Raw genomic sequence first — 15365 nt, 5'->3', positions numbered from 1 at the left:
CAAGCTCTGTATCTCCTTTCTGGCAAAATGTCGAACCTGTATGTATCTAAGCATTTCCCCCTGCTCCAGCCCATACTTCACTTCCAGCTCCTTCAATCCTGCAAACCAACCCCCAAGAAACAAATCTTTCGGTGTCTTAATCCCCTTCTCCTCCCATTTCCAAAAATTTCCATCCCACTTCCCTGGCTCAAATCTGTGCTTCCCCCGAATTGGTGTTTCCCTTGACCCTGCCCCCAACCCGAAGTGTTGGCGAAGCTCCCTCCAAATTCTCAATGAAGCTATTATTACCGGACTCACTGAGTATTTCCCCGGGCCCATTGGGAGTGGTGCTGTTGCTAGTGCCTTTAATCCCGACCCCCTGCACAAACTCTCCTCCATTCTGACCCACTGGGAATCAACCCCTCTGACCCAGCTCCGCACCTTCTCCACATTCGCCGCCCAGTAATAATACATCAGGTTCGGAAGACCCAAAACCACTGCCTGCCTTCCCCTCTGTAGCAGCACCTTTCTAACTCTGGCCACCTTCCCTCCCCATATGAACGAGGTAATCATTCCTTCAGTCTCTCTGAAAAATGACTTTGTCAGCAAAATCGGCAGGCATTGGAAAATAAACAGAAATCGCGGTAACACATTCATTTTAACTGCCTGTACCTGACCCGCCAGTGACAGAGGGAGACCATCCCACCTTGCCAGATCAGCTTTCACTCTCTCCACCAAACTAAAATGTTGTACCTGCGGAGTTCTCCCCCACTCCCGGGCAACCTGCACCCCCAGGTACCTAAAGTGAGTCCCTGCCATACGGAATGGCAGCCCCCACCCCCGGCCGAGACACCACAAAATACTCACTCTTGTCTAGATTTAGTTTGTACCCCGAGAAAGACCCAAACACCAGAAGCAGCTCCAGTATTCCCCCTATGGACACACTCGGTTCCGACACGTATAACAGCAAGTCATCGGCATATAAGGCTTCTCTTGCTAGCAACCAGAATGAGTCAGACTTAGAAAATCACATAACATTATTGGACCCTGCAGTGAGCTAATTGTGTGTGACTGCTCCAGATGAGAGGGAACAAGTTTGTTTGTTGTCTTAATTTAATCATCTTGATCCAAATTAGGGCATATGAAGGGGCAACACATCCCTTTTGGAAACCCAAAATTAGATGGAGGAAATTGGACTTGAGGCATTTTTCTATCCTTTTGGATATCTGAATGAATGTAGGCCACCTGTCACCTCTTGGCAAACATAGTCTTGATACTCAGATGCTGTCATCTGAGCGTATTATAGTCTGACCGTGATCTACTTTAAAGTTTAAAAAAAATATTTATTGGGTTTCCCACAGACCTCCTGACTAAGTTTGTTGAGGTGCCTTTTAATTCTGCTCTACTATCCTGTGTATCTAAAGAGACTGTTGCTGAGGTGTGGTTCCAGAGGTGGTAGAGGTCTTCACTTCGTCATAGTTGGTGAGTGTGGGCAGATGGTTGAGACTGAAGTTATCACAGGTGAACACAATCTCACCCCTTTCATAATGTCCACACTTGCTTTAGGAAAAGCAGTGGTGTGCAGGCTGGTATGGTGCTTTTAGCTGTACCTTTCACAATTTGTGCATATACAGGTGACCCAGCCAATGCAAGTAATAAAATGCAAAAAGAGGAAGGTTAAGCTTCAGTTGTAGAGGGCACGAGTAAGATCACATTTGGAGTACAGTGTACCGTATTGATCACCTTATTTAAGGAACAATGTAAATGTGTTGGAAGCAGTTCAGAGAATGTTTATCAGACTAATACCTGGAATAGGTGGGTTGCCTTATGAGGAAAGGTTAGGCAGGCTCGGCTTGTATCCATTGGAGTTTAGAAGAGTGAAAGGCAACTTGATTGAAACATATAACGTTCTGAGGCGCATTGGCAAGGTGGGTCCTGAGGGGAGTTGATGGGAATTGACGAAGTGGATGTGGAGAGGATGTTTCCTCTTGTGGGAGATTCATTGTTTAAAAATAAAAGGTCGCCCATTTAAGACTGGAATAAAATCCCATAAAAGGTTAGTATGCATAATTAAAACTCATGGGATTGGAGGTAATAGATTGGCATGGATTGAAAATTGGTTAGCAGATAGGAAATTGAGGGTAGCACAAATTGATCTTCTTCGAAGCGGCAGGCCATGACTAGTAGTGTCCCGCAGGAATCGGTGCTTATGCCCCAGCCATTCACAGTATACATCAATGATGTGGGTAAGGGAACCACAAATAATATTTCCAAATTTCTTGATAACACAAAATTTGGTGGTTATATGAATCCAGAATTCCTACAGTGCATCAAGTCCAAAGACGTGCAGGTTAGGTGGAGTGGGCGTGCTAAAATTGCCCTTGGTGTCCAAAAAAGGTTAGGAAGGGTTATTGGGTTACGGGGATAGGGTGGAAATGAGGGCTTAAGTGGGTCGGTGCAGACTCGATGGGCCGAATGGCCTCCTTCTGCACTGTATGTTCTATGACAGGCTGAAGTACCGCAACCCCACCTAACCTTTTTGGACACTAAAGGGTAATTTAGCATGGTTAATCCACCTAACCTGCACATCTTTGGACTGTGGGAGGAAACCAGAGCACCCGGAGGAAACCCAAGCAGACACTGGGAGAATGTGCAAACTCCACGGGCTGGTTTAGCACAGGGCTAAATAGCTGGCTTTTAAAGCAGACCAAGGCAGGCCAGCAGCACGGTTCAATTCCCGTACCAGTCTCCCCGAACAGGCGCCGGAATGTGGCGACTGGGGCCTTTTCACAGTAACTTCATTTGAAGCCTACTTGTGACAATAAGCGATTTTCATTCATTTCACGCAGTCACCCAATGTTGAGGATGTTAAGAGGTTTCAAAGTGATTTAGACAAGTTGAGTGAGTGGATGAATACGTGGCAAATGCAGTATAACATGAATAAATGTGAAGTTATTCACTTTGGATGGAGAAACAGAATGGCAAAGTATTTTTTAAATTATGAATAGATTGGGAAATGTTGACATACAAAAGGACCTGGGTGTCTGTGCACCAGTCACAGGTGCTGCAAGAAGTTAAGAAGGCAAATGGTATGTTTGCCTTAATTGCAAGAAGAATTTAGTAGAGGAGCAAGGATTTTTTGCTGCAGCTGTGCACAGCCTTGATGAGACCACTGGAGTATTGTGTGCGATTTTAGTCTCCTTGCCAGTTCATGGATATACTTGCTATGGAGGGAGTACAGCTGACCAGGCTGATTTCTGGGATGGTAGGATTGTAACATGAGGAGAGATGGAGTCATCTGGGTCTCCATTCACTGGAATTTAAAAGAGTGAGCGGGGATCTCATCGAAACATATAAAATGTGACCGGCTGAACAGATTGGATGTAGGGATGTTGTTTCCTGGGGGTGTGGGGGGGGGGGGGGGGAGGGGGCAAACATTTTTGACTCTGGAGGGTCATGAGTCTTTGGAACTCTCTTCATAACAAGGTTGTGGAAGCAGAGGTGGTAAGCAAGGGGTGATAGGTTATCAGAGGTAGAAGGGATGCAGATTTGAGGTTCCTATCTCATCAGCCATGGTCCTATTAAACAGCAGAGCAGGCTCGAGGGGCTGAATGTCCAATTCACCTAAGAAGCACATCTTTCGGGACTTGTGGGAGGAAACCCACATAGACATGGGAGAACATGCAGACTCCGCACAGACAGTGACCCAAGCTGGGAATTGAACATAGGACCCTGGTGCTGTGAAGCAGCAGTGCTAACCACTGTGCTACCGTGCTGCCCCAAGATGATCTACTTGTCTTACTTTGTATAAACTATTAGTGTTTGTGCATGAATTTACACTTAATACAACTTTGCAATTTTGCAGGTGACGGAGGGGATGGTAGCAGTGGGAATGAAGAAGATGGAAATGTCGGTATATCAGTTCCTTCTAATTCTACAACGTATGATGATCGGTGGGAATGTGAAATAGTGGACAGAAATATAGCTGGAGAAGAAGATGACAATGATAGTACAACAACTGTTCCCCCTAATACTGCAACATATGATAGTTTGCGAGGTCCCAGAATAGTGGATAGGAATATTGCTGGACAAGATCAAGCACACAGTACAGTTCCATTAGAAGGGAGTGGAGAGTTTATTGCTGATCAGAACGAGGTAAGAAAGTAAAAACAGTTTTTTCAACCTAATGAACGCTCTAGATTTGAGTTGCTGTGTTTAAATGTGCATAATCGTAGAATGCAATTTAGTTATGTACTGCTTCTAATGCTGTAATTATCTTCTCTTTTAGACAGAGGGTCGTTTAGGTCCAATAGGCAATGGAAAAGTCATTACTACTATTCCTGGAAGAGCCCTCAAGTTATCCTCCAGAAGAATTTCAACTCATCGCCACGAAGCTGCAGTAAGTGAAGCCCATTCAAAGACAATGATTGTTATAATATTTAAATCACTTTGGAATTTCTACCGACTTGATGTAACATCAATGTCTGACTTCAAAGAAGGTTAACTTATGGCCGATCTCGAAGACATAAATGGAGTGAGAGAATTATGCAAGGCGGAAATAGTAGGAATGAAGGCTCTGGGCACACTAATCTGCCGCGTGTCCTGGTGTATGAGAGCTTCATAGCATTATATCTCTGACAAAGATCCTCCTTCCCGTGAGGACTTGTATTAAGCATTTGCTGGACTCTGTTTTTGGTTTTAGACTATATCAAAAGCTGCCTTGCAGAAGTTGTTCCCTATGTATTCAATAATACAGCTAATGAGGAAAATCTTGAGAATGAAACAACAGCTGCAGGCCAGGGTTTGAATGCATGCATCTTATATTCGTGGCTTGGTGCTTCTGCTTTTTTTGTTTCTGAAATCTGAGCTCTCAAAGCTGCGATTGTTGTGTATCCCTGCAATCATTTTGTGGCAGGGAGGAGAAGATGCTGGTCAGACTCCACACCTCCAAATGGTGAATATTAAAACTGGTCGAAAGAGTAGGCCACACAGTTCATCGGACCTGCTCTGTCATTCAGAGTGTTCACGGCTAATCTTGAGCTCCAACTCCATTTCCTTGCTCGATCCCCGTATCCCTTAATTCCCTGAGAGACCCAAAATCTGTCTATCCCAGTCTTAAATGTATTCAACAATGGAGCATCCATGATCCTTTAGGTTCAAAGATTCTCAATCCTTTGAGTGAAGGTATTTCTCTTCATCTCAATCATAAATGATCGTTTCCCCTTATCCTGAGATTGTGCCCCCTTGTTTTAGATTCCCCGATCAGTGGAAACAATATCTTGGCACCAACCTTATCAAGCCCTTCAGAATCCTGTGTGTTTTCTTCTCACTCTTTCAAGCTCCAGAAAATATAAGCCCTATTTACTCAATTCAATTTAGTGAACCATCACTGTACCACCTCCAATGCAAATATATCCTTAAATGTGAAGGGCAAAACTCCACATTGTAATCCAGTTGTAGTTTCATAAAAACCTAAACTGCTTTACCCTTATAAACCGATTCCCCTGCAATAAAGACCAATATGCCATTTGCCTTCTTAATTGCTTGCTGTACTTGCATACTAACTTTGTATTCTTTGTATGAGCACAACCAAATATCTGGACATCTTTGTATGAGCACAACCAAATATCTGGACATTAGTGGTTAGCACTGCTGCTTCACAGTGCCAGGGACCCGGCTTCAATTCCGGCCTTGGGTGACTGTACACTCAAAAGAGCTTGCACTTTCTCCCCATCTCTGCATGGGTTTCTTGTAGCTCCTGTTTCCTCCCACAGTCCAAAGATGCGCGGGTTAGGCAGAATTGCCATGCTAAATTGTCCCTTAGTGTCCAGGGATGTACAGGTTAGGTTACAGGGATAGGGCGGGGGAGTGGGCCTCGGTACGATGTTCTTTCAGAAGATGTGTAGATTAAATGGGCCGAATGGCTGCCTCCTGCACTGAAGGAATTCTATGGTTCTATCAACACTTACAAGTTCCTCACTTTTTAAAAAGAAAAATTGCTCTTCTATTCTTGCAGCCAAGTAGCGGGGTCTTTCTCGCGATCCCGTGAGGCATTCCAAGTATCAGAAATCCTGTGAGGTGCCTCGCGTGAGATTTTACAGCCTCATCACGTCACCGAGTCAGGCGCAACGAGGCCGGTCACTCACACCCATTGTCTCTTCATCAAAGTAATTAATATAGCTTGTAGCTGAAGACCCAGTACTGATCCTTGCGGCACTCCGTCTGCCAACATGAAAATACCCTGTTTATACCCACTCTGCTTTCTGTCTGTTAACCAATCCCTATCCATACTAATATGTTACCCCAACTCCATGAGGCCTTATCGAATCCCTGTTAGAAATCCAAGTATACTACACCTATCGGTTAACCTTTATCTATGAGTCAAAAAAAGCCAGATTTGTTAAACAAGCGTTCCTTCATTAAAACCACGTTGATTTGTTCTAATACCGTACTCCTTAATAGATTCCAGCATTTTCACAACCACTGATGTTAACTGGCCTGAGTGTAGTTCACTGTTTTTTCTCTCCTGGTGTAACATTTGCCAACTTCCAATCTAATGGGACTATTCCCATCAGTAAAATGATGAAACAACTTTGATAGTAAATTATGTTTGCCCATGCTGTGGTTAGGAGAGTGGTGGTATTACACTTGAACATCCTTGTAGAAAGTTGCACTGCTCTTAATGACATTTGCAAACAATAATCTTTCCTATGTCATTATTATTGCCAAACAGCCTGCATATTAAATTCATTACCATTTTCATGATCCCACAATTCTTAAAATGGTATGTTTATTCTGATACACATGCTTTCAGTCTCAGCATTTTATTCTTGTTTCTAGCATTCCAGGAAAGGCTCCCAATTTTGTTCTAGACTCTTTTTTGTTTTGGGGCCTTTTAGCTTTTCTAAAAAATATCTTTTTTGGGGTTTTTTTCAAATTTCATTGCCAACTTTACAGGGCCAGATATGGCCAAAACACGTATTTACAGTTATTTATGTACATTGTAGTTCAGGCAGTAATTCGGCATCGACCTGTGTCCTGCAGTTGTCTTCTCTTCTGCCTGTCCAGATTCTTTTTGAGTGCAATCATTCATTCCCCCCCCCCCCCCTCCTTATTCCGTGACTTGTCCCGTGCCCCCCCCCCCCCCTACTTTATTGGTTGATGGCTACAAACAGGTCCTGAAACAAGTTGGTGAATGCTTCCATGTCCTGTGAAAGCCTTCTTCTGACCGAAGGATGGTGAACTTTATTTTCCCTGCCGAAGAAATTCCGCCAGGTCGGACAGTCAGCCTGCAGCCTTGCGTGGTTCTGCCGCTCACCGACCAAGCAGGAGTCCAACCCACGGATGGCGAACTTTATCTTCCCCTGCCTGAGAAATTCCACCAGGTCTGATAGCCAGTTTGCAGCCTTGGGTGGTGCTGCCGATCGGCAACCGAGCAGGGGTCTCCGGCAGGCGATCAGGGAGGCAAAGGCTAGGACGTCAGGCCCCCTCCCATGTAGAGCTCGGGCTGCTCTGATACCTCGAAGACCGCCACAAGTTAGCATGGCTTCACCTTCACTCTCACAACCCTGGACACGGCCTCAAAGAAGGACGCCCAGTACCCGACAAGTCTGGGGCAAGACCAGAACTTGTGGGTGTGGTTGGCTGAGGCTCCATGGCACCAATCACATTTGTCCTTCACATCCGGGAAGAACCCACTCATGAAGCATTGCGCAGGTCAAGGAGTCACAGCCTGAGTGAGAGAGATACAGACCGAGTGAGAATTTGGTAATTTGGTGCAGTGAGGTAACCAGGAAAGGTAAGTGGTTAATCTAATTTTGCTGTTTTTCAGTTAAAAGTGCAGTGTAGATTAGTGTCTGATTGGCTGAAGCTGCACCCACCCTAATTGCTGAGAGGCAGTTATCTGGCAGTCACCTGAGGCCTGTTAAGGGGCACAAAGGTACACATTGTTTTCTTCTCTTTGAAGTTTTAGTGTGAGTCATCCTAACGTCTGTATAAAAGACAGACAGAAAGCGCACATTAGTAAGCATTGCGCAGGTCAAGGACTCACAGCCTGAGTGAGAGAGATACAGACTGAGTGAGAATTTGGTAATTTGGTGCAATGAGGTAATTCGGTGAAGAGTGGGAAAAGGTGTTTTTCCCCTACTGTTTTGTTCGTTCTCTTTCTTCGGGTCTAATTTCGGGAGCCGTTCGGAGGAGGAGGAGCAGTCTCTGTGTATAAAAACCTAACGGTAACTTCCTGTTTTCCAGTTGTTATTTTTTCCAAAAGTGACGTCAGAGGGAAGCTGTGATCTGAGTGGTTGATAGCAAATCTGCCCCAAATTTAAAAAAAAACACAGCTAAACTCATAAACTTAAATTAAACTAATTAATTAATTAGTGATGGCTGGTCAGGTGATGTGCTTGAGCTGCTTGATGTGGGAGCTGGCAGATCCCATTGCGAGCTGCAGCGACCACATCTGCAGTAAGTGTTGGCTGCTCGAAGAGCTCCGGCTCAGAGTTGATGAGCTGGAGTCTGAGCTTCAAACACTGAGGCACATCCGGGAGGGGGAGACTTACCTGGACACTGTGTTTCAGGAGGCAGTCACACCTATCAGAGTAAGTAGTTTAAATCCTGCCAGTGGCCAGGGACAGCAGGGTGTGACTGCAAGTCAGGCAGGTAAAGGGAACCAGCAGTCAGGAACTCAGGAGCCTCAGCCCTTGACTCTGTCCATCAGGTATGAGGCACTTGCTCCCTGTGTGGATGGCGAACAGGGCTGCAGGAAGGATGAGTCAGCTGACCAAGGCACCATGGTTCAGCAGGCCATTCAAGGGGAGGATGTAAATAGGCAAATTGTAGTTGTAGGGGATTCTATTATTAGGGGGATAGATAGTATCCTTTGTGAGCAGGATAAAGAGTCCCGCATGGTATGTTGTCTGCCCGGTGCGAGACATCTCTGACCGGCTTGAAAGGATACTGGAGAGGGAGGGGGAGGATCCAGTTGTTGTGGTCCATGATGGTACCAACAACATAGGCAAGTCTAGGAAAGAGGACCTGTTTAGAGATTATAAAGAGCTAGGATTCAAATGAAAAAAAACAGGTCCTCAAGGGTCATAATCTCCAGATTACTGCCCGAGCCACGTGCAAATTGGCATAGGGAGGCAAGAATCAGGGAAATTAACACGTGGCTGAAAGAGTGGTGTGGGAAAGAGGGGTTCCTTTTCATGGGACACTGGCATCAGTTTGGGGACAGGGTGGACCTATACTATTGGGATGGTCTCCACCTGAACCGAGCTGGGACCAGTGTTCTGGCGAAAAGAATAAATAGGGTGGTCAATAGGACTTTAAACTAAAGATTGGGGGGGAAGGGAAAGTCAGGGAACCAAGAGGTGAAGTAATCAGTGGGAAGCGTAGCTGCTTAGGAATACAAAAAAGCACGAAAAGACAAAACTCAGGAGAGGTTACGATAGTCCCCATCCCACAAAATATGACAGTGTATGGAAAGGCTCAGTAAACCAAGGTCCACCACACTAAGAAAACAAAAAGGGACGGTCAATAGAGAATTAAAGGTGCTATATTTAAATGCCGCAGTGTACGGAACAAGGTAGATGAGCTTGTGGCCCAGATTGTGACTGGCAGGTATGATGTGGTAGGCATCACAGAGACATGGTTGCAGGGGGTTCAGGACTGGCATTTAAACATCCAGGGATTCACAACCTATCGAAAAGACAGGGAGGTGGGCAGAGGGGGCGGGGTTGCCTTGTTAATTAGGAAATTGATTTAATTGAAATTAAATCAATAGCACTAAATGACATAGGGTCAGATGATGTGGAGTCTGTGTGGGTAGAGTTGAGGAACCACAAAGGCAAAAAAACCATAATGGGAGTTATGTACAGGCCTCCTAACAGTGGCCAGGACCGGGGGCACAAAATGCACCACGAAATAGAAAGTGCATGTCAGAAAGGCAAGGTCACAGTGATCATGGGGGACTTCAATAGGCAGGTGGACTGGGTAAATAATGCTGCCAGTGGACCCAAGGAAAGGGAATTCATTGAATGTTTACAGGAGGGCTTTTTGGAACAGCTTGTGATGGAGCCCACGAGGGGACAGGCCATTCTGGACTTAGTGTTATGTAATGAGCCAGACTTGATTAAAGATCTTAAAGTAAGGGAGCACTTAGGAGGCAGTGATCATAATATGGTAGAATTCAATCTCCAATTTGAAAGAAAGAAGGTAGAATCAGATGTAAAGGTGTTACAGTTAAATAAAGGTAACTACAGGGGCATGAGGGAGGAACTGACGAAAATCGACTGGGAGCAGAGCCTAGTGGGAAAGACAGTAGAACAGCAATGGCAGGAGTTTCTGGGAGTAATTGAGGACACAGTACAGAGGTTCATCCCAAAGAAAAGAAAGGTTATCAGAGGGGGGATTAGGCAGCCATGGCTGACAAAGGAAGTTAGGGAATGCATCAAAGCAAAAGAGAAAGCCTATAATGTGGCAAAGAGTAGTGGGAAGTCAGAAGATTGGGAAGGCTACAAAAACAAACTGAGGATAACAAAGAGAGGATCAAATATGAAGGTAGGCTAGCCAGTAACATTAGGAATGATAGTAAAAGTTTCTTTAAATACATTAAAAACAAACGTGAGGCAAAAGTTGACATTGGGCCGCTCCAAAATGACGCTGGTAATTTTGTGATGGGAGACAAGGAAATAGCTGAGGAACTAAATAAGTACTTTGCGTCAGTCTTCACAGTAGAAGACATGAGTAATATCCCAACAATTCCGGGGAGTCAGGGGACAGAGTTGAATATGGTAGCCATCACAAAGGAGAAAGTGCTAGAGAAACTAAGAGGTCTAAAAATTGATAAATCCCCGGGCCCTGGACTACATCCTAGAGTTCTAAAGGAGATAGCTGAAGAAATAATGGAGGTGTTAGTTATGATCTTTCAAAAGTCACTGGAGTCAGGGAAAGTCCCAGAGGATTGGAAAATCGCTGTTGTGACCCCCCTGTTCAAGAAGGGAACAAGGAAAAAGATGGAAAATTATAGGCCAATTAGCCTAACCTCGGTTGTTGGCAAGATTCTAGAATCCATTGTTAAGGATGAGATTTCTAAATTCTTGGAAGTGCAGGGTCAGATTAGGACAAGTCAGCATGGATTTAGTAAGGGGAGGTCGTGCCTGACAAACCTGTTCGAGTTCTTTGAAGAGATAACATAGGTTAGACCAAGGAGAGCCAATGGATGTTATCTATCTTGACTTCCAAAAGGCCTTTGATAAGGTGCCTCACGGGAGACTGCTGAGTAAAATAAGGGCCCATGGTATTCGAGGCAAGGTACTCACATGGATTGACGATTGGCTGTAAGGCAGAAGGCAGAGAGTTGGGATAAAAGGTTCTTTTTCGGAATGGCAACCGGTGACGAGTGGTGTCCCGCAGGGTTCAGTGTTGGGGCCACAGCTGTTCTCTTTATATATTAACGATCTAGATGACGGGACTGGGGGCATTCTGGCTAAGTTTGCCGATGATACAAAGATAGGTGGAGGGGCAGGTAGTATGGAGGAGGTGGGGAGGCTGCAGAAAGATTTAGACCGTTTAGGAGAGTGGCCCAAGAAATGGCTGATGAAATTCAACGTGGGCAAGTGCAAGGTCTTGCACTTTGGAAAAAAGAATAGAGGCATGGACTATTTTCTAAACGGTGACAAAATTCATAATGCTGAAGTGCAAAGGGACTTGGGAGTCCTAGTCCAGGATTCTCTAAAGGTAAACTTGCAGGTTGAGTCCGTAATTAAGAAAGCAAATGCAATGTTGTCATTTATCTCAAGAGGCTTGGAATATAAAAGCAGGGATGTACTTCTGAAGCTTTATAAAGCATTAGTTAGGCCCCATTTAGAATACTGTGAGCAATTTTAGGCCCCACACCTCAGGAAGGACATACTAGCACTGGAGCGGGTCCAGCGGAGATTCACACAGATGATCCCAGGAATGGTAGGCCTAACATACGATGAACGTCTGAGGATCCTGGGATTATATTCATTGGAGTTTAGGAGGTTGAGGGGAGATCTAATAGAAACCTACAAGATAATGAATGGCTTAGATAGGGTGGATGTAGGTAAGTTGTTTCCATTAGCAGGGGAGACTAGGACCCGGGGGCACAGCCTTCGAATAAAAGGGAGTCACTTTAGAACAGAGATGAGGAGAAATTTCTTCAGCCAGAGAGTGGTGGGTCTGTGGAATTCATTGCCACAGAGGGCGGTGGAGGCCGGGACGTTGAGTGTCTTTCAGACAGAAGTTGATAAATTCTTGATTTCTCGAGGAATTAAGGGCTATGGAGAGAGAGCGGGTAAATGGAGTTGAAATCAGCCATGATTGAATGGTGGAGTGGACTCGATGGGCCGAATGGCCTTCCTTCCGCTCCTATGTCTTATGCGTGTTCTAGTTGGGTGCGCCCTGTGCACTACCTTGACGACCCCCCCCCCCCCGGCTCTCCCTGCCCAGTTCTTCCTCCCACCTTTTCTTTGTCTCGCTCAGGCGCGAATATGTCTCTTCTAACAATAGTCTATGCATGTCCGCACAGTTCCCCTCCCCTAGCTTGTCCAACGTGTCCTGGAATCTGAGGGTATGTCATCATTTTCTCACAAGTTCCCCTAAGGTAGCTACTCTCCCGTCCGTGTACATGTCCCTAACCGTCAGTGTCCCCTTGTCCTGTCTCCACCTTTTGAAAGAGGCTCCATTGTTACAGGAGTTAACCTGTGATTATTGCAGATGGGGGCCATGGTGACATATTGGTTAGACCCAAGTGCTGTCTTATGACCTTTTAGCTTTTTAAGTTTACAATACTATTTCCTGTTTCTTCTCTAATTTTAAGTTCTGCTCTCCTGCCGTTATGTTCTGACCATTCTTCTTCTTCGTCCAGATTTGATTCTATCTGCTGTTGGAAAATCTCCGTCTTCTAATTAGAAGCGCTCCATCCTTAATGAAGTACCGAGATTTACCCTAAAACAATCTGTTATTTATAAAACTAATGCTATTTAGCCCACCCAATAAGTCAGCTGGCTCATCTTCTATGATTCAATTCATTTGCTCATTAACCCTACCAAAAGGCTAGGAATTTCCCTCCAAATGTAATTCCTGAGCCCTTATACTTCAGTTCCTGTTAATTAACCTAAAGATATGAGAGCATACCCATCTTTTGCATCATTTTTCCTGCATGAACACTGACCTCCCATCACTCTGGAATAAAAAAATAATCCAATAAGTGGCAATTGTTTAGTGTGGCCAATCCACCTACTTTGGGTTGTGGGTGTGAGACCCACGCAGACACAGGAGAATGTGCAAACTCCACACAGACAGTGACCAGGGGCAGTACGTAGCACAGTGGTTAGCACTGTGGCTTCACAGCTCCAGGGTCCCAGGTTCGATTGCCTGTGCGGAGTCTGCACACTCTCCCTGTGTCTGCGTGGATTTCCTCCGGGTGCTCTGGTTTCCTCCCACAAGTCCCGAAAGACGTGCTGTTAGGTAATCTGGAAATTCTGAATTCTCCCTCTGTGTACCCGAACAGGCGCCGGAATGTGGCGACTAGGGGCTTTTCACAGTAACTTCATTGCAATGTAAGCCTACTTGTGACAATAAAGATTATTATTATAGAATTAACCCGGGTCCTTAGTGCTGTGAGGCAGCAGTGCTAACCACCGTCACTGTGCCGCCTGAAACATGATGTCTGAGGCAGAGAGACTTGGCCGTAGTTAATTTTTTGAGCAGTCGTAGTTTTTTTTGAGCAGGGAAAATTGACAGCTATAGAATGGACAGGAGGACATCTGGGAGAAGAACCAAGAAAGCGACCAGTCAGGGTCTCGATCATGTGGTGGTGAGAGGGTGGAGTCTTGGGGCCAGTTTAGCTCAGTTGGCTGGATGGTTGATTCATGATGCAGAGCGAGGCCAACAATGTGGGTTCAATTCCCACACTGGGTGAGGTTATTCATGAAGGCCCCACCTTCTCAACCTTGCCCCTCGCCTGAGGTGTGGTGATCCTTAGGTTAAATCACCCCCCTCAAAGGAGAAATCAGCCAATGGTCATCTGGGATGATGGCAACTTTGCTTTTGACATTGATAGGAAGGTAAATATGGAGGCAAGGAAACAAAGAATAAGGGGATTGGTTGGTTTCAGATTGGAGCACAGGTTCTATTAATTTGCAGAATTAAAATTCTCGAACTATTGATTTTTAGAATTGGTGACATCTTCCAGATTTGATGGAATTTCGAACAAAACCAGTTGAGCAAAGATTGTACAGTGTATCCCACAGCATAATTTAAAGGCCTGGATTGTTTGTCTATTTTGTTTAATACCTGTCTACTGATGAGACAAAAGATAACAAACTTTGCTAGTTCATTTCAGATTCCCCCTTTACCATTGCTAGTTCTTCTTAAACATTCTAACTCCGTCTAGATATCTTTACCAATGTGCAAAATTGTTACAGGTTAAAGATTACCAATGTGATGTAATTAAACCAATATAAAGTTACATGTACTGGGACTTGCATATCAGTTCAATAGTTGAATGTAGAATCAGGGGCGAGATTCTCCGACCACCCGCGCGTATAGTTTTAAAGATTTGTGCAAATGAGCCATAGCCTAAATTTATTTCTGTTTTGGGTCCACAGAATGCAGTGAATGAAATGAAGCTGGATTCTGTATATTTTCGCTCTGTGGGTGGCAATACTTCCACAGATGACCAGTCACATTTTACTCCCCAAGGCTCACCTTTTCAACTTTCTCAGATGACTTGCTCACCTCATGGTGATGACGACTTGGGTCTTAGAGGTGGACCTTGTGGCGACATGATAATAGGCCAGACAGCAGCTACAGGAAGTGGTGATGATGCTGATCGGACCTCAAATGCTGATTCAGGCCCACCTCTTGCTGCTGTCTACTTATCACCTGTGTATCCAGATGAAAGTACAGTTGAGACATGGCAAGACTCATCAAAAAGCTCTCCGTTTCATAAGCAGCAGAAAGCTGACTGGAGCACTGGGTGCTCCCAGTGGGATAATGGAGAAGGTATTTGACAGTTATTAATTTTGGACTACATAGGCATGCCGACTAAGATTTAAAGTGCTAGGTGTTTTGCAGCTGACATATGTTTAACTGATTGCTAAGGATTAATGCAAGTAAAATATGAATTACAGTTGGCTTCAATATTACTACTACAGCTTTTTATCATTTAAAAAATATCTTGTGGAAGTGGAATAGTGATCTGCACAACTACAATATAACATTGAATTGATAGCATAAAGCTGGCACAAAATGCGTTGTGCCATCTCTCTTCCCTGCTATGTCAACATAAGTCCATTCATCTGTGCATTTGGTTGACAGTCCAGACCATAGTCTGCTTCTGCTGTCTCCCTTATTTTTCT

At 44.8% G+C, this 15365-nt stretch overlaps 1 protein-coding gene across 3 annotated transcripts in view; it reads left to right on the top strand.

Moving 5' to 3' along the window:
- Positions 1–15365, top strand: part of cep192 (centrosomal protein 192) — a 203953-nt gene that overhangs the window by 42918 nt on the left and 145670 nt on the right. For all 3 annotated transcript variants that reach the window (XM_072468422.1, XM_072468423.1, XM_072468421.1), the window contains 3 exons: positions 3845–4134; positions 4268–4378; positions 14613–15009. In XM_072468422.1, coding sequence (XP_072324523.1) covers positions 3845–4134; positions 4268–4378; positions 14613–15009 — 798 coding nt within the window. The remainder of the gene's footprint in view (positions 1–3844; positions 4135–4267; positions 4379–14612; positions 15010–15365) is intronic.

The sequence above is a fragment of the Scyliorhinus torazame genome, chromosome 11 (assembly GCF_047496885.1).
Source record: "Scyliorhinus torazame isolate Kashiwa2021f chromosome 11, sScyTor2.1, whole genome shotgun sequence".
NCBI classification, from domain to species: domain Eukaryota; kingdom Metazoa; phylum Chordata; class Chondrichthyes; order Carcharhiniformes; family Scyliorhinidae; genus Scyliorhinus; species Scyliorhinus torazame.
The sequence above is the reverse complement of the archived record's forward strand: the minus strand, read 5'-3'. Positions and strand labels throughout refer to the sequence as shown.